Consider the following 18,915-nt stretch of genomic DNA (forward strand, 5'->3'; position numbering starts at 1 on the left):
ATCCCGCTTGTCCCGGCGCACCCCCCCCCCCCCGCGCGGCGGCCGGCCGAGCCGCGTCAGCACCGCCCCGGCCGCCTGTTGATACCAGGCGGCGCAACGGAATGATTTCGAAAGCGGCTGGCGCAGCGCGCCGGCTTCCGGTCTTTGACGTCAGACTCGTGACGGCCGATGTTTACGTATATGGTCCAGTTCGGCCCGCCGTGCCAGCCTCCACCTGCGCTGGATGGGGTAGGGTGACGCCGAATTTGACGTCAGCCGACAGGCAGCCACAGAGCTACCTCGCTGGGTTCAGAGAATTACCGCTGTCAGGTGATACGAGCCGATTATGTGACGTCACAACGGGCTGATTGTAAATCAGAAGGGAGTGTGCGGATCGTTGTGCAACCTGAACAAACAAGACCCTTCGTGATCAAATAAGATTAGAATGCCACGCAACTTCTAGCAACTTCCATCCGGCCATTGCCTCAGGCCTGTTCAGGGGGCAGACCACCTTTCGTTTCAAAGCAGTATACCAGGATAAATGGAAAGGATGACGCGGTTGCATTGCATCCATGGATTGGGAATGTGACGTGACATGTGTCAGGCACCGCCATGGGGACTTCTGGGACCAAACCAATTGGTAAAGGGACGACGTTTTCCAATAGCCATTGTTAATTCATGGATGAAGGAGATGGCGTGGAGAAGAAAGGCAGTGCCAGCTGCGAGTGAGTTGCCTCGCAACCTTCGACCTGGCAAATGCATGAGTTTTCAGCAAAAGTGACCACTCGAATTAACCTCAGTTGGAGTCACAAAGCGTACAAATGGTTTTGCTAACATGCAACTGATCAGACAGGTCGAGCCTTTTGAGACTCCCGACCAATAAGGACCAAATTGACTTGCTCGCGACATCTTTAGATCCCTGCTCTTCTCGAGCATTGTCGCCATTTCGGCCCTTCGACGTAAGTGGTTCCTGGTGGTCTCAAAGCTCCTTGATGACCCTGGGCCGTTGATGGTCCTGTCGTAACCTGCCCACCTCCCGGCTCAAGGGGCAATTATTGAGTCCCAGGCGGAAGGGACACGGACGGTAAACGGCCCGGAGCGGACCGCAGCCCGGGGGGCATCGTGCTCCACACACTTCAGCACCCGATCTTTACAGGGCGACACCCTTACCTTCCGACCCCGCCCCTCCTTCGCTGTTAACGTCTGCGCCTGCCACATCTTCTTGTAAAGTGATTGTCCACTCCCTTCTCCAGCTTAAATGACCGGTTGCGATGATGTTACACATGAGTCATTGATTGCGTCATATTGATAAGCTCGGAAGTGACTCATTCAACACGGTTACATAAACCTAATACACCGGCCCGGGTTATTTGCCTCCTCACTTCGTAACGATTGGTTCATGTTACGCATTACGGAGGATACTCACGAGTGGGTTCTTGGTGAATTGCATGCAATTCTCAGTCTGGGACCATGTGGGTGTCTTGGCGACAAATGCAGGAATCAGTTCATACGCAGGCCGTCTCATCATGACAACTTCTCACGGACGTGCGACTTATGTCAGCGTCCAGTGGCGGAAGCTTGACACTCCCGATCCGTGCCTCATTTGGCTGTAGACGGCTTGCTGGTCTTGTTGATGCCTCCAACGGAGAGCCCCCCAGGACGTATGTTCACAGCTTGACCTCATGCAAAAGGCAAAAGGCAACATTTCCGCCGGCTAATGCCTACATAAGCGCACCATTCGGGCCTGGTGCATGGATGAATGAGGGAATTCCGGTCTTTATCTGCAAACCAGCTGCTGCAGCGCGGCGAATGAAGCATCGCTGTCTGCGCTCCTCGCGCGAGTGCGCAGCACCGTCGGCGGAGAGAAAATTGACACCACTGGTTCCACCGTCCGCCACCAGAGGCGCTGCGCACGTGAACGCGTCCGGCGCGGTTGACGGTGGCGCCAGCGTTAGCCTAAATCAGTACTTTGCCGCAGCATATCAGAACGGTGCTGTGAAAATATACTGAGGCGGTTGCTCTTTGACTGTGTTTTGAGATAAGCCGGAGATAAGTCGTAATAAGCTGATCACCCATTCGGGCATCTGGCTACAAACCGCAGCACGTTCCGCATGTACCTATGCACGCACTGCACCAGCGTCCACTCTGGCATCTCCTTCCCGCCAAATCTTACGCCCTTGCGCGCCCACCAGACTAGGATCTGGCCGCAGCAGACGCTGGCAGACCTCGGCCTCGAGCCATACTCGTTTCCAGTCACGCACGATCTCCTACGGGTACATCTGATGCTTCCGTTGTAGCGCGGCCGTTCACCATACGGCGTTCTTTTCAGAGCATCCAAAGGCGCAGGTCGTCTCAGATGGTATGTGCCCAGACCCAGAGCTGCCAATCGAAGCCGTCACACCTTCCCATACCCAGCACCCATAGGTATACATATACTGAGTTGTGGGGCACTGCAGCCCAGACCCAGAGCTGACAATCGAAGCCGTCATACCTTCCCATACCCAGCACCCATAGGTAATGTCCAATAAATCGCTAACTTCACGGACATCCATAGGTATACATGTACTGAGTTGTGGGCCACTGTATGCCCAACAGCAGAATGCAAAAGAAAAACGAAATGAAATAAGTATCGTGTTAGCTGTCAATGACAAGGAAGCATGCGTTTTCCCACATGCCAGTTCTAGACTTTCCGCTCTAGATAACACTAGCTGAATTCTAACAACGTTCTCCATAAACTTATGCTGGCCACCAGTGGTGTCTTCACTCACCTGGAAAATAATGAGAGCTCAGCCCAACCGGCCCGCTTTGTTTCTGCGCAATGGAAGTCATCCTCCCCCTCGATTAAATGTAACCCTGATTCAAAGCAGCAACATGATGCCCGTTGTTCAAAAGATAACGTATCGACCTCCCTCCGCACCAAAGCTTCTTGCTACTCACCACAGATGGCTCTGCCTGCTCAGTGGGCGCCTCCTCGTGGCCGGCGCCGATCTCGCCGTCGCCGGCGTACTCGGTCTCGATGGCCGAGTCCGGAGATGACAGCTGCCGCAGGGCAGACAGGACGTCACTGATGGCCCTGTACGGGTCCCCACCGCCGTCATCGGGAGGATCCTCCGGCAGGCCGGGGCTCGTCGCCTCGGCGATGACCGGATGAGGCGCGGCAGGGACGACCTCGTTCGCGTCCTGGATGATGAGCTTGTGCGGGCCCTCCGTGATGACGGGTGCCGTGACCTGACCCACCACGGCCGACGGAAGTCCTCTCCAGAAAGTTGCCATCGCTGCAACACAGGGGCACGGGCCTGAGCGGATGGGTCTCCTTCCGAGAACGATCTTTTCACCGGAGAACATCGGCAAGAGAAATCGAGACACTTGAAAGAAACCAGTATTTCCTGTCGGGGCTGATGCGGGAGGAAGCGTCCGGGCCGGAGCCTGCGCTAGTGGTGACCGGTGAGCTCACCTCACCGACTCATTATCCGAGACCGCTCCGAGGTCACCGTGAATCCCATCCAGGCCAACGGCCCCATTAGGAGCACCTGCTGACGCAGCCGGCAGCTCCCACTCGCAGGGACAATGCGGATTACCGGCCACAACACCGGGCATCATCAACACTGCTCGTCCTTCCCTCGCCGTGCCGGCGCTGATTCTAGCGGTAAGTACGGCGGCAGAGGCGCGGCGATGTACCGTGACGAGGGAAACATCTGCGACGCACCGTAAGACGACCAAGATGTGACCCCTTCTTAGAGGTCTCGGCGAACCAGGGGCGAATCTAACAACGGATATTGGGGAGAGAGGGAAGCCGAAGGCAAATAAATGGCTTTGGAGGAAAGGCGAAACTAGTGAAATTCGGGTGTTATCCACCATCGTGGCAGGGATCACGGCCTCCCTCCGGGGTTCGCTTCTGCGCCAATCCGCATGCATTTCCACACGGCCAATTTCACTTCCATTCAGCCTTTACGCCTTTGCTGCTCAAATCACGATCCATAATCTGCTGCCAGTCCCGTCGGAACCATCCCCTCCCCGCGCGGCGCACCATCAACGAGCGTGTCGAGTCGGCGTGATCGCCTGACTCATTCACCGGGCCAATCGCTGGCGGCCCTTCAGTTGCCGGGCCGCGGCGGCTGACCCCTGACCCGGCCGCGTGCCGGACCGCGCTCGCGGCGGGCCGGGTCGAGGGTCAACCGCCCGGGCGGCGCTGCACAGCCAGAGAAACCTCGGGTCCGGCCAAGGTCATCGCCGCAGAAAGCCGACTTCAGACCTTTTAATCAGGCGGGTTGGACGGCGGAGGACAACGCCGCGACGGTGGACGTGATATCGCGCAGAAATTTGCTTTCGTAAGACAAACGGAATAGGAGGCTGGTTCGCGATCCATGGCAGGTAGAGGAGCTGTCCAGTGCAGCGCGGTTTAGACATAAGTAAACCTTGCCTGCCTGCATCGCTCACATTATATTACTTCGCCCGCAAAATCGATGCCTGTCCGCAGGAGCTCTGATGCAATCATCATTCCAAACAGCCCTCCAGGGCTAACATACAGAATAGCGAGCGCCAGGCCCAAAAGGTGGCCTTAGTTATTCAGGCGATGACACCGTAGCGTGGCGACCATGGGACTCATTTCATGGAATTGGCCTCGCTTTCAGCTTAGCTCCGGCCCGCGACCGAGACGACATCTGGCGAATCTATCGATGGCGAGGGACACCACACCACCATCCGAGGGCGTCCGCGGCTGGAGCTGACCCGCGTGGGCGCAGGCCGTTACGCAACGGCGAGCGCCGAGACCGGCAGCATCTTGCGCTTACAACGACAACTGTGGCATCCGCACCCACCCGCTATGTTGTAGGCTGGACAAGTCGGCTTCTGCCGACATCGGTGATCATCAAATGGGAACCCGATCGAACGCCAGTACAGAGGTGCGGGGGTTATCTTCCCCAGTTAACCAAAAAAATAAAAAAATAAATAAATATGACACTCAATCCTAAGGCGAAAACTGAGCCTTTCCTTATGCCTTGAGGTCTCATCCTGGCGCGGCACCCAGCCGTTGGATCTGCCCGTGCATCAAGTCACGAACCATCCCACCGTGAGTGGGCAGCCACCTGGCGTGCGTGTAACTGTCGGCACAGCGAACGCCGAACACGGCCACTCAGAGCGCCCGGCTCTCACCGCAGCCGGACCGGCCGGTCCCGTCACGCCACGGTGCAACGATACAGATCCAAACTCGGGTCTGCCAAGCCAAACTGGATCGGATCTGGGGATCCGGACTGGCTTGGGTCTTTGGATCCGAGGTGCATTGCATTCACCATAGGGTCGCCCATCCCGCTGGCCCTCAACATTCTGTCATAAAAATAGCGGCGTAGTTCCGTTATTTTACGTCAGTTTGTAGCGATCACTACCGTTCCTGTGCATCTATCGTGTGTGCATAAGGTGTTGCAGGTCGTCTTCACCCTGACAAACGGTCTCCTCTGCTCCCCGTATTTCTTCTCTGACATTTCTGACTTACACCAAAACACCTAACAAGAAAACGGCATTTGTTCGTGAACGTCGGTCGACCCTGACTCAAAACGTCAAGGCGCGCCGGAGTCGGATGCGGCCGTTATGCCCCTCTCAGCCCGTCCCGCAACCCTGACCGCCCGGCCAGCGGCGAGCGCTGGTGGCGCCGCCGTCGGGCGCCAGCCGAAGCAGCCGACGTCTGCGGTGGCCTGATCCTGCGCGCCCGGACTAGCCGTCGGAGAGTGGGGAGGGAGCAGGAGAAGCAGGAAGAGAATGAGGAGCTAGGCTGTGCAAGAAACAGAGGGTTATCGAGGGCAAACGCCGGAGATCAAGGACACAATAAAGACGCCGAGAAATAGAAAGGGATGACGCCAAAACTGAGATGAACACAAAAATAGCGTGAGATCAGAAGAGCGCGGGGGGCTGGTACATCGGCGCTGTGATCGCGGCTGGTGATGGTTCCAGTTCACGCACTGACAGCCGGTGATCGTCCAATTTTACAATCAGCGAGGCGTGGCGTTATGCCGCTGTTCCGTGGGAGTGCCTTGTTCTCGGCTGACGGCGCGAGCAATCACGGGTCCCACGGCGCCGCCTCCATAAACCAACAACAATGAGCGGAGAAACGACCCCGGGCAGGGGAGCAGGGCCTTCAAGAAGATCGATTCAGATTGCCACCCTTCCCCGTCAGTGATGTATCATTGTTCCGCTTTTCCTTATCGTCGCAGTGTGTAACGGCCCGCGTGCACGGCGCTCGAAGCTGTTAACGTGGCAGGGAGCTAATGCCTTTCACATTCAGAAGGCTCAGCAGCATGTGTTTCGAAAAGACGCCAGAGCAACACATCGAGACGCAATAGGCCATCAGCAATACTTCAGGCTTCGGCATTGTTTTTCCCCTTTCTCTGGGTGAATGAGCAAGGAAGGCACGAGGCTCTGCCTGGCTATTGGGAGTGAGCTGATGTCGGGTCTAACGGCATGGCGGTCGGTCGAATGTTACACTGTGTGAAAGGACAGGCTGGAACTGTTCACCTGGACCTCTCAGAGAACATGCGAGAACCGCCATCAACTCTCCAGCCAGCTCAGGACAGCTGGCAACATCGTGTCATTGCTCCAACAGCACATGGGCTCCCAAGCGCATCCCACCTCGCCATTCACGCTCCAAGTGGTTCCTGTCCTCAGAGACGACAGAGCCACCACGTGCTCACCTGCCCAGTGACATCTTCCGTCTGAAGAGGCCGATCCCCCTCCTGGAGCTGCTCGCCTAACCTCGGCAGCGCTTCGCCGGCTTCCAGGAGAGCTTGTCCGCCCTCTAGAAGCGCCCGACTCCCCTTCAGGAGCGCCTGACTTCCCTCCAGGAGCGCCTGGCTTCGCTCTAGCAGCGCCTGGCCTCCCTTCACCAGCGCCTGGCCTCCCTCCAGGAGAGCCACTTTCCTGCGCACATTACCGTGTGAGAGATCTGGGCAATCGTAGTGAACGTCGCTCCAGCTTTGGATCCTCAGCAGAGCAGGCCGGCGTCCCGACACCCGACCGCACCGCACCAGCACCATGGCGGCCGGCGGCGGCACGGACGGCGCAGCTGCGCAGCAGCCGCGCGAACCGTGGAGGAAAGACCCCGAGGCAGGCCGGCCTGCAGTGCAGGCTGTGGCAGGAGACGCGGGCAGCCCTCCCCAGCGGACCGGACAGCGCGCGGTCGACTCGGGTGACGCCCCTCAGCGGTGACGGAGAGCGGGGTGATGGTGCGGGCTCACGGGCAGATGGGATCGTCTCGTCTCCAGTGACGCAGGCCCGGCGTTGCTCGTCCCGCGTCCCACCGACGTCAGCGGGCTTCACCGGCAGCACTGAGCCCGCCCCGCTCGCGCCGCCGGGTCACCGGCGCTTATCGGCTCCCAATCGGGCCAGCACGAGTGATGATTGGCCTGCTCAGACAGCAGCATCACGTGACGCCGGTCGTCGCCGGACGCGTGACGTCGTCGCTGAGCCTGGGAGCCGCCGCAGCGTTCTGGTGACGCTACGCAACAGACCCTGGGGCGTTCTGATGGCGCGACCCAACAGACCCTGGAGCGTTCTGATGGCGCGGTCCAACAGATCCTGGAGCGTTCTGATGGCGCGACCCAACAGACCCTGGAGCGTTCTGATGGCGCGATCCAACAGACCCTGGAGCGTTCTGATGGCGCGACCCAACAGACCCTGGAGCGTTCTGATGGCGCGACCCAAAAGACCCTGGAGCGTTCTGATGGCGCAACGCAACAGACCCTGGAGCGTTCTGATGGCGCGATCCAACAGACCTCGGAGCGTTCTGATGACGCGATTCAACAGACCCTGGAGCGTTCTGATGGCGCGATTCAACAGACCCTGGAGCGTTCTGATGGCGCGATCCAACAGACCCTGGAGTGTTCTGATGCTGCGACCCAGCAGACCCTGGAGCGTTCTGATGGGACGATGCAACAGCCCTGGGTGTTCTGATGCTACAATGCAACAGACCCTGGAGCGTTCTGATGGTGCGACGCAACAGACCCTGAAGCGTTCTGATGGGACGACTGCAACAGACCCTGGGGCGCTCTGATGTTGCAATGCAACAGACTCTTGAGCGTTCTGATGGTGCGACGCAACAGACCCTGGAGCGTTCTGATCGGGCGACCCAACAGACCCTGGCATCGGCTACCGCCACCGACAGCGCGCTTCCTTGTCGTAATCCGACTTAAACACACAAGTGCCCAACACATGATGTCATCATCCCCGTTATCTGAGCACGGAAATGTTCGTCTTGACCTGCGAGGAAGCGATACCGGCCGTACCAATGATGCACGTGATCCACGGCTACTGCCACCGGCGCCATGAGTTGCGCCATAGTCAACCGGAGCACCGTTTCCGCTCACGTGCTCCGCTGCGGGTCACGCCCTGTCGTAACCACGCGTCACGCAAAAGAGGTGGACAACAGCACTGCCCGCGCCATCAGCGGAAACAACACGCCACCAAGCCGCGAACCGCAAACTAACGTCATCACGCCGCGAGGGGTGTCGACCTCGGCCTTCGGGCCCGCTCGGGACCGGACTGTCGTTTCGTGACGTCGCGCCGCCGCCGGCCGGGCGGCCGGCCGGCGGCGGCCGCGGGCGGGCCGCACGCAGGCCGGTGGCGTGTGCCGGCCGGCGGCGGCGGCGGCGCAGGACTTGCGTAAGGCGAGGGATCGTTACACGCACGCTCTCCCGCGGCCCGATCAAAGCGCACGAGCGGTCGGAGCGCATGGGAACGCCCGCTCCGAGAGGCGCAGTCCCGCCACGCCAACGCGCCGGGAAGAGAAAGGCTGCCAGCTAAATCAAGCGATCGCGCTCGGCGACGCAGGATTCCAATGCAAGGGAAGGAGAAAGCCGTGTCCATGAGATCATGCTCTCAGCAAGAGAGCCGAGATAAAGGGAGATTACTCACGAGTGGTTCATCCCAGCGGCCTTATCGGGTCAGGCTCAAGGAAGGGTTGGCTACCACATGACGACGTTGGGCTGCCAGATCTCTCCATCGGTGAAGATTTTGAGTCAGCGATTTCCACGCAGCTCAAAACCAGGCATTCCCTTTGCCACCTCCGCATGACCGTTTTCTCCCTCAACGGTCCTTGTCACAAACACTGACCCCAAGTTGAACGAAGAGACGAGCAGTGACTGAACCACCGCTGCTGCCATTAGGAGACCTCCGGTCGAGGCCGCAGCGCCCACAAGTTGCCTCAGGCGCCAGCGGCGCGTGCGGCGTCCGCAGTCCGGCCGCGGCGCGCCGCAATCGCCGCTAATCTGGCGCACATTGTGGCGCAGCCGCGACCACGGTGTCGGGGGTCAGGGAGACGGGCGGCCGGCTGAGTCGACCCGAGGGTGGGCACACCGCCGTTCGGAGGAGACCCTCGGGGGTCAGGGAGACGGGCGGCCGGCGGAGCCGACCCGAGGGTGGGCACACCGCCGTTCGGAGGAGACTCTCGGGGGTCAGGAAGACGGGCGGCCGGCGGAGCCGACCCGAGGGTGGGCACACCGCCGCTCGGAGGAGACCCTCGGGTATCAGCTGCCAGGCGGCACGGGCGTGACGAAACATGGCGCACAAGGCGACAGCGCCGCAAAGTCGTGACTTTTGGCTGATTTTCCAGACAAGCTGCGAACGTACAATAGAAAAGGAAAACTGCAGGCTACACTGACAGAGACAAGACGGCGCACTCGCACGGTGCGCCGGCTATCTAAGGCTGTAATGACAGCTGGAATCTTTGTCAGGTGAAACCGGTTTGTTTGCGTTATCGGAGCAGCGAAAGCACTTATCGTGCCGTCTACGGAGGGAGGACAATAGAAGAAAGCTTACTAAATACCAAGGGTGTCGTTTAGTCCGGGCACGTTAAGTGAATCCAGCAAAGCGTGATAACAGTACCATTTGAGATGTCCTTGAGACCCGGATTTTGCGAATATCGCGTCCATAGATGGCCGCCCGCATGTAAAAACAGGCATCCGGCTCGTCAAAAACAAGCAGGAAACTGCGCCCTATTAAACCCGCGACACTGAAACGCCTAGTACGGCTCAAACGTTCACGCGACAGCCCTGTCCAATACGTTCAGTCACTTTTCCTCGTTCCCCTCTTCGCCATGCATGTTCACGGCACCCTTGTCACAGGAGGCGTGCTGTGGCTGTCAGCCATGAGTCATAAGTCGGCCCGTGAAGGATAATATTTGTATGCTTGGGTCGGATCCAGAGCAAAGCTTATTGGCTGCAATCATCGATGATATCGCTATAAAGAGGTAATTTGAAGTTAAACTATGCGGTAAACGGAGCACTGCTCGGCTAGCAACGCAAGGGAAAATGGGTGTATTGTGCTTGACTCAATGGTCAGTACGTGTGCAGTAAGCCATTGGGCGGGCCATTCCATTGTAATCTGTTGTCATCGGCATTGACAGTGATGTTATCAATCCGTGAAAGGAGCCACCTCCTCCTGAGTTGGACTCGAAATCAACTGGCTCGCGCATTGGTACCCGGAGTCCCTGTGGGCACCAATTCCCGTCATTGTTGGTGCCAGCCGTGATTCGCATCTGTATGACGGAACAATAAAACACAGCCCTGCCCCCTACGCGGCTGATTTAGAGAACAACCGCTGATAACAAGCCCCATCTCACCAGCGTTTAATTACATTACGTTTTGATCAGACCGCACAAAAATCGTAAGCACCCATTACCTGCCGCGTCTGTTTTCGCCGACACACAGATAAGCCACGTACAATGGTGTCAGCCACGGAGCCGAGGACCTCTGCCCATCAGCTGATTACTCCGGTATGCGTCCCGCGCGGCCCTAATCCATAATGTATGCCGTCCGACCGGCCGGCCTGCTGTCACGAGAGGGTCTCCCCGGCGGCACGGTGCGAGCTTGCGCCGCCCCGACTGCGTGCGTCGCCAAGTCGTCACCGGTGGACGTGTTTACACGCACCGGGACGGCCGCAGCGACGCATTTAGAGCTGTCGAGTTTGGCAGGCTGCCAAGCTGACGGCGCGGGCGAAGAAGAACCGTGACTGCAGGGATAAGGGCAGCCGGAGGCGATAGCTTTGAGAGATAACTTCATAGGGGAAGGGGTTGAACAGGGGAATTGGCTGATCATACCACCAAAAAACTCAAAATCGCACTCCTTGCCGAGGGTGGCACGTTTTCTTCCAAAAAAAACCAAAATTTCCTCTCAAAGTTCGGGGACCGCCTTCCGACCCCACAGCACATGAGCCGGCGCACATCGCGGTGGAGGTGGTGTTAGCCCCGTCCGCTGCTGGGAGGTTGCTCGGAAAAAAGCGTGCGTCAGCTGGACATCACCCACACCGTCTGGACGCAGCTGCCGCCCATTGGCCCGTCCGCGGCTGTTTGAAGGTCATCAACCCGGGATAGTAGTGGGCGGTTATTACACACGGCTACCGGGCGCTGGCGGACGCTTGTTTGGTGTGTTGGGGTGGACAAAGGCGGAGGTGGGGAGCCGGCTACCAGCCGTCGCGCGCTGTGGCAGTGCGCGGCACAGCGGCGGCGACCTGTTTGGCTTTTAGCACTGGCACGCGGCCACTAGCCACAGCGCGGGGCAAGTCGCTGCTACTTGGACGTATGTACGAAGTGTTTTGTTCTGCGTCAGAGCTTGAAATGGTTCGAATAGGATAGCACGTCTGGGGCCATACCCTGAAAAAAAGGAACAGACTGCGGCACACCAGCTCATTGTGACCAAGCATGACAAGGCAAGGCACCATCCTCTGACACGTGCAGAACACCAGCGTCACACACACACACACACACACACACACACACACACACACACACACACACACACACACACACACACACACACGCACACACACACACACACACACACACACACACACACACACACACACACACACACACACACACACACACACACACACACACACACACACACTTTCAAACGGGTTGTGATGTCTCAGGGAAGCGGCCGCTACCCAGTGGCTCAGGGAAGCGGCCGGTGCGCGCCGAGGAGCCGGCGTCAGCACAGGTCACGCTCGTTAGCGGCCGCTGCAGCCGGCCAGATGGTCAGCGCCGATAGTTCCGGGCGGAGCCGCTGACCCGGCCTGTACCACGTGCGATTTACCGCCGGCTCTCAAGTGGATCCACGACGCATGCCTGGAGATCGGCCGCGAGGCTCCACTGCCGGGCTTGGGGCGGGTTTGAGGCTCCACTGCCGGGCCAGGGGCGGCCCTGAGGCTCCACTGCCGGACCTGGAGAGCGGCCTCGAGGCTCCACTGCCGGGCCTGGGGAGGCTCTGAGGCTCCACTGCCGGGCCTGGGGAGGCTCTGAGGCTCCACTGCCGGGCCTGGGAGGCTCTGAGGCTCCACTGCCGGGCCCGGGGAGGCTCTGAGGCTCCACTGCCGGGCCTGGGGAGGCTCTGAGGCTCCACTGCCGGACCTGGAGGCCTGAGCTCCATGCGGCCGGGAGGCTCTGAGCTCCACTGGGAGGCTTGAGCCCACTGCCGGCCTGGGGAGGAGGCTCATGCGGGCCCACGCCGGGGGAGGCTCTGAGCTCCACTGCCGGCTGGGAGGCTCTGGGCTCCACTGCCGGACCTGGGATAGGCTCCACTGCTGGCCTGGAAGGCTACGAGGCTCCACTGCCGGACCTGGAAGGCTCTGAGGTTCCACTACCAGGCCAGGGCGGCTCTGAGGCTCCACTGCCGGGCTAGGAATGATTCTGGGGCTCCACTGTCGGGTCTGGATCATCTGCATTGCTTACTCCGCGGAGCCCGAACGGCTCTCAATTGTTTATCAAACCCCACGTCAAGAAAACGGCATTTTTGTGGCGGGCTATCACGCGGATAAGCCTTCCGTAACCCGACCACGGCCACCTTACTGAGACCGCATGGTTCCCCGGCAAGGGTAGCGTAGTCAGGTGGCCAATAGAGAGCAGCAGCATGCGATCAGGGTTTTGCGGGTAGCTCCTCACATGCCAGATGGGCTCGAACACGACTCGCATGCTCACATCAAACGCCCCCGCAGGCATGTGCAACAGATTATTGATCAAAGGGAAGAGGAATAACCAGCAACACGCTGTCTTGAGTTGAACAAAGCCACTCGAATTCCCGCTTGGAGCAAGACAGAGAATTTCAACATCACAGGCAGTCACCCCATCGCGGAAGCTTTTCTTCGCCCGCAAACGCGCGGGACGGACGGGCGTGGAGCAAGATCGCGAAGAGGATCCCGCCGTGATGGAGAGCGCGGTGTTGGCAATGGCCGGCACGAGAACGCTGTGAGAACGTTGAGAAGGTCGTCGTCGAGGACTGGGTCTGGCCACGATATGCGAGTACAAATGCCAACGCAATTGGTAGTCACTGGCCCCGTTATTATAGAGATGGGTGCGCTTGTTTTACGGCATCCATCAGTCAGTGACACACAAACCGCGGCTGAAAACACTCGAGTTCGTGCCTGTTGATTACTGATGCCTTGATGATCGTGTGATATCAATACATCCACGATTTCCAATAACTGAAGTGTTTTGACAAACGGCCTCTCGGCCACCATCAGTTATGAAAATCGGTATTATGGAGGGCAGACAACCGCTTTTGTCGTAAACTGTCCGACGGCCCACAAACACGGCACATTACGGAGCCGTTCGGTACAAAAACACAGGGTAACGAAGTGGCCAAGATGCAATCAGCGGCCGGTCCATGGGCAGTTGCAACACGCTAGGGGTGGCTCCCGTTGTCAACAACGCTGTCAGAGGCGGGACAGGCTCGGGGCTGCACGCGCCACCAGCCGCAGGACCAAACAGCGTTACGCAGGGCCCGACCGCGGACTCCCTTTCTCCAGTGGTTGATCAAAGGCGACTAACGGCTGCGTCAGAACGACACAGATCAGGGACCAGGTTTGGTCAGGCTCCTAACCGGTTGGTGAGGGCGCCAAGGCAGAGGCAGTCTCCGGCATTGGGTCAGTTTCGATGGTGAGGGTAGATTACGGGACGACAGTGGACAAAAGTTGCAGCAGCTAGTGCCCGTCCAGGCACCATTACCTGATTACATTCCACCGTCACATCCTGATAAGGCTGTCCCAGGACAAGGTCTCTAACGTCATTAAACGTCTGTCGGCATCAGTTCTGATTGGTTGTTCGGGCTTTCGGGCGCTTCGGTCGCACGGCAACAGTCGCCCATCCGTATCAGATAAGCAGATCCATAAAACCTGCTCAGATGTCCATCTACTCCAAGTTAGTGTGACAGCCCTAACAATGCATGTACAATGCACCGCACACGCAAAGGCCGGTGAAAGAGCCACAACCCCTGCACAATGCACGCCGCAGTGCCCAGCACTGGAGCCCCGCCCCGCCTCACCCCGCACCGTGCCCTGCAGAGGTCACCACCGCGTCGTCCTGCACTGTGCACAGGTCAAGCCCGGCGCCACACCCATACCGCGGTCATCGGCGCTGCCGTTCCCGGGCCGCCGACCCCGGCGCCTGGGGCGCGGCCGGCGCCCGTCCCGTGTCTCGTGTCCGCCGCCCGACCGGTCGCCCCGGAGACCGTCCGCCGGCCGGCGCCGCCTGCATGCAAAGTGGCCTCTGCTCGCCCGTCGGCTGCAGAGCGCCGCGCCGCGCCGCCACCGGTGGCCAGAACCGGCTCCGGAGCATCGTCCTGCACCACCGGGCTGCTCGTCGGCCGGCGCGTCGCGTTGCCAGCGCCGGGGCGGCGCCGTCGGCCGCCGCGCTCTCGGCGGCGCCGAGGCGTCATCGGCGGAGCGGCCGAACGGCGGAGCGACAGCAGCGCCGCGCTGAGCGCGTCGGCTGCGCTCGGATGCCCGGCCGTGACTAACGAGTGGGACCGAGCCTCCATCACGGGACCCGGATGCCTGCGAGGCTCTCGGCCGCGCCGCCGGTCGCCGGCCGCCGCTGACCCGTTTTGGAGCAGGATACGCGCGCCAGCGACCGGCGGCGAGCGACCCATTTTCAGTGGGGCCGGCGACGGCGGCGGCGGCCGATCGCGCGGCGAAAACAACCGGCCGCCGGACCCGACTGACGGCGCCGCCACCACACCACGGCTCGAGACGCACGCTGGGCACTTTGACTGCTGGGCTGCTGGGCAGCTGGGCGGCTGGGTCGCTGGGTAGCTGGGTCGCTGGGTAGATGGGCAGATGATGGGCAATCGGGCAGACACAGGTCGACCGAACCGCAGAAATGTCTCAGATTTCGGACTCTGGTAACCATGGCAACCGCATATATTTTCGCATGGTCGCAAGCCAGATATGATCCGCGTCGGCCTGTATTTCTAGTGTAATTCACATCGTGCTACGCCTGGTGACCGCAGAATCCGGTCGATTCACACACGCCAAAGTCTGGCAGCCAACGTGCTGATCCGCGCATGGGTAAACGGAAAACGCCCTGGCACTGGCATGCCTTTAAGGAAAGTCTAACAGAATGCCCAAGTACGAGCAGCCCGACACGTCTGGTACACCGTTCGCTGCATGACCTGGTCGTGCGCCCACTTCCTTGTATCTTTTGTTTGAGTGTGTGACATGATTCCATCCGCACGAAACTAGCGCTACGAACCGGCACACCGGCTTAAGTGGCTCAATAGTCGTAACACAGGTGTAACCTATCACGGAAACACGCGCGGTGCGCGCTGGTGCACCAGCATCTATGCCATCACTTCAACCCGGTGCGAGACTCGTCTAGATCCCCGAGGCTTGGGAACAGTAGTAGTGGGGGGGGGGGGGGGGGGAGGGGCTAAGCCCCACTGTTTGAAAGTGGCGAGAATGTTTACCGTTGGCCTGTTGGCGATGGATGATTGAGACGTTCCTGTGCCTATGCCCGCGCGCCGTCTCTTCTGTAGCATCTGGTCGGCACCCAGCGGAAGATTTGTTGTGACGGGACTATCTGACGGAGCGAAGATCATTCGCCGTTTCGGGCCGACGCGGCGGCGCAGAAGATCAAGCGATATCCCCCGACGAAAACGAGCCGCACCAGGCCGACATCCGGCTCCTCGTGGCCGGCCCATATCCGTCCCACTGCCGAGAGTCGCCTCGTCCGACAACGACCGGCCAGCCGACCCGGCCAACCGCCGCCAGCCTCTCCCCACGGCCGCGGGGTTCCGGTTTCGACGCAGCGGACGCAGCTGCGCCCCCCTCCCCTCCCTCGGTCGCAGCCGCGGACCGGTGGAGTCCCGGACGCGGCCCACAACCGGGCCGGAAGTGGGCCGCCTGGCCGCCGGCCACCTCTCCGCCGGCGGCCCGCCGCGTCGGCCCGGCGGGGCAGCTCGGGCCGCCCGGACGCCGCGCGCCCCGCCGGCCCAGGCTCGGCAGTGATATACCAGCCGGCGAATTGTCACGAGCGTGCCGTTAAACGGGGCGTGGAGCGGCGCGGCGCGGCGAGCGCGGCTCGCCTCCCCGCCGGCGGCCCGGCGTGCGGCCGCGGGCGGCGCGTGACGCCGGCGAGCGGGCGGCACGAGCGGGCACGAGGCCGGCGCCGCGCGCCGTAATGCGAACTCCGCGGCGTTCCGGCGACCTCGGGACCGCGGTGCTGATCAGCGGTTCTGAGACCTCCGAGGCGATGCTGCTGCCACGCGGGGATCAGCGGTAGTCGTAACGGAAGACCTCGGGAGGAGTCGCATCAACTGCACTGGGATCTCCGCGCAGGTCGGCACTGCCGCGGGCGCCGTGGTTTTAGGTCGGTCAACGAACTGACAGTGCATAATCAGCGGTGAAGACACCGTGGACGGCTATATCTCCTAGTGGTCAATAGTCCCGCAAACTGCCTGGCTCTCACAACACCAATAACTTAAATTCATCTATCCCAAAGTTACTTCCAACTGATCTTCTCACCTCCAAAGAGGGGTAAGAGGTCCATTTGGGGCCAGGCTCGGCCGCACATGCATGTGTTCTCATATACGCCACACCTTTCGTTCCTGGCGACGACAGTCACTTCCAGGTGCTCCAGCTGCCCATGATGCGAATGAAGCCTTTGCATGCGATCTCAGATTTCCAGGTGCTCCAGCTGCCCGCGATGAGAAACTATTCGCATGCGATCGGTGCAATCTCCGCCCAATGCTGCTGCTGGAAAGCCGCCCTGAGTCCCGTCTCCTCCGTGTGGCCGCCTGCAGTCGACTAATTGGCTGCCCGCTAACAGCGCTGTTACACGAGCTCCCGTCCAATGGGGCAGTCACGTCGGCGCGCTGGAGGCGGAGCATGCGGTCGCCAGGGCAGCGGGCGCAAGGTGCGGAAGATGGGCCTTGGTAAGCGATTGGCTGTTCATGTCGAACTGGGAGCTGCTGTCTAACGGAGGCGGCCGGCGCCGGAGCCGGAGCCGCGGAGGAGCCGGAGTAGAGCACGGGTTGCGGCTGGAGCCAGAGCTGTAGCCAGAGCCAGAGCCAGAGCCAGAGCCAGAGCCCGAGCCAGAGCCCGAGCCCGGGCCAGAGCCAGAGCCAGAGCCCGAGCCCGAGCCCGAGCCAGAGCCAGAGCCAGAGCCAGAGCCAGAGTCAGAACCGGAGCCAGAGCTGGAGCCCGAGCCGAAACAGGAGCCAGAGCCAGAGCCAATGCCCGAGCCCGAGCCCGAGCCCGAGCTAGAGCCAGATTCAGAGTCAGAACCAGAGCCGGAGCTGGAGCCCGAGCCGAAACAGGAGCCAGGGCCAGAACCAGAGCTTTGAGTCAGCAAAGATGGTCCAGAGCCCGTTGGAGTCACGCCAGTCACCTGAACGATGGCTCCCCAGAAACATCAGAGATCGGGCACTCGCCGGTCCCCATAACAGCGCAGACACGGCGCCCCGCCGGGATGACAGCTCGGACGCAGCGTCCCGTCGGCATCGCGGCGAGCACACCGCGTCCCGCCAAGATAACAGCACAGAGACACGGCGCGCCACCGACATCAGAGGTCGGACGGAGCGGCTGCCCGTGGCGAGCACGATCAGGCCTGACGCCAGCTCGGGCAGCACAGATGGTCCTCAGAGCGCCCCTCATCAAACGGCGGCGCGGCACAAAGCTGTCCGGCGGCGGCTGTCTGCTGCCCGTCTGTCTGCTTAGCCACATCCGCCAGCCACTTTGAAGCTCAGAGGCGCGTCATGAGCGTCTCTGACTCCTCCGCCGAGCCCGAGCGGCCGCGTCCCTCCACCGCGGCCGAGCGGGCACGCGGAGCTCACCTGAACTTGGCGGCGGGGCTGCAGAAGACGCGCGGCAGGTCCTGCAGCAGGCCGGTCATCTTCGGCACCGTCACTGAGCTGAGATGCACCAGCTGACCCTTGACGCTGGCGCCGAGCCCGCTCACGTGCTGGCGCAGGTCGCAGAAGGTGAGCCGCGGCCGTGAGCAGCAGCCGAGCGCGGCGCCCAGCGCCGGCCGCGGCGAGCACAGCAGCCGGGAGTAGCGCTGCTCGCTCATCGCTGCTGTTCGCTCGCAGCAGCCGCTGGTGCGCTCAGCGGAGCGCGGTCCCGCAGCCGGCGAGGACTGCGCGATCCGGCGACGGCGAGGCCAGCTGCCGCCCAGGTGGCGCTGAAGTCGGATGGCGGGTGCCCGGAGCCTCGCCAGCCGGCGGGGTTCGCACGAGGTCCTCTATCCCAAACGCCGTCGTCCGCTCGCGTCCGCGTGCGTGCAGGGAGTCGCCGCCCGAGTCCCACCGGTCTGCGAGCATCCACCCTCGTCCCGCGGCTCGACACACCCGCGATCCACCGTCGCCCTCCCGCACTGCCGACGTGCCTCAGTCTCGCAGAAAGTGTGTCCACCGGCGTAGTACGCACGTGCTCTCCCACGCCTCTCGCCCGCGCGACTGGCACCGCCTGGCTGCTGCTGCGGCGGCGGCGGCGGCGGCGGCGGCGGCGGCGGCGGCCCCCTAACGGACTGTCGGCCACCTGGCCCGGTACCGTGGGCCGCCCGATGTCGGACGCCGCCCGCCCTCCGGTCCGCGGCCAGGGTGACGGACCATTGAGAAGAGCGAGGCCGGCACCGGGGCAGCGTGTTGACCCCGGTCCACTGAGAGAACGCCGACTGGTGCG

General features: G+C 61.1%; 1 protein-coding gene across 2 annotated transcripts in view; it reads right to left on the reverse strand.

Annotated features, from left to right (window-relative positions):
- Positions 1-18,241, reverse strand: part of LOC119109468 (tyrosine-protein phosphatase 1) — a 40,864-nt gene extending 22,623 nt beyond the window's left edge. The window contains exons 1-2 of one of the 2 annotated variants that reach the window (XM_037233089.1): positions 18,069-18,241; positions 2,917-3,254 (exon numbers count right to left, since the gene is read on the reverse strand). In XM_037233089.1, the coding sequence (XP_037088984.1) occupies positions 2,917-3,252 (336 nt within the window). In that variant the 5' untranslated portion in view covers positions 3,253-3,254; positions 18,069-18,241. Of the gene's footprint in view, positions 1-2,916; positions 3,255-16,832; positions 16,856-18,068 lie in introns of those variants that run through there. The other variant, XM_037233090.1, reaches the window with a different exon arrangement.
- Positions 18,242-18,915: the final 674 nt, after the last annotated feature.

Source organism: Pollicipes pollicipes, unplaced genomic scaffold, assembly GCF_011947565.3.
Source record: "Pollicipes pollicipes isolate AB1234 unplaced genomic scaffold, Ppol_2.1 Scaffold_7231;HRSCAF=8579_pilon_pilon_pilon, whole genome shotgun sequence".
In the NCBI taxonomy this organism is placed as follows: Eukaryota; Metazoa; Arthropoda; class Thecostraca; order Pollicipedomorpha; family Pollicipedidae; genus Pollicipes; species Pollicipes pollicipes.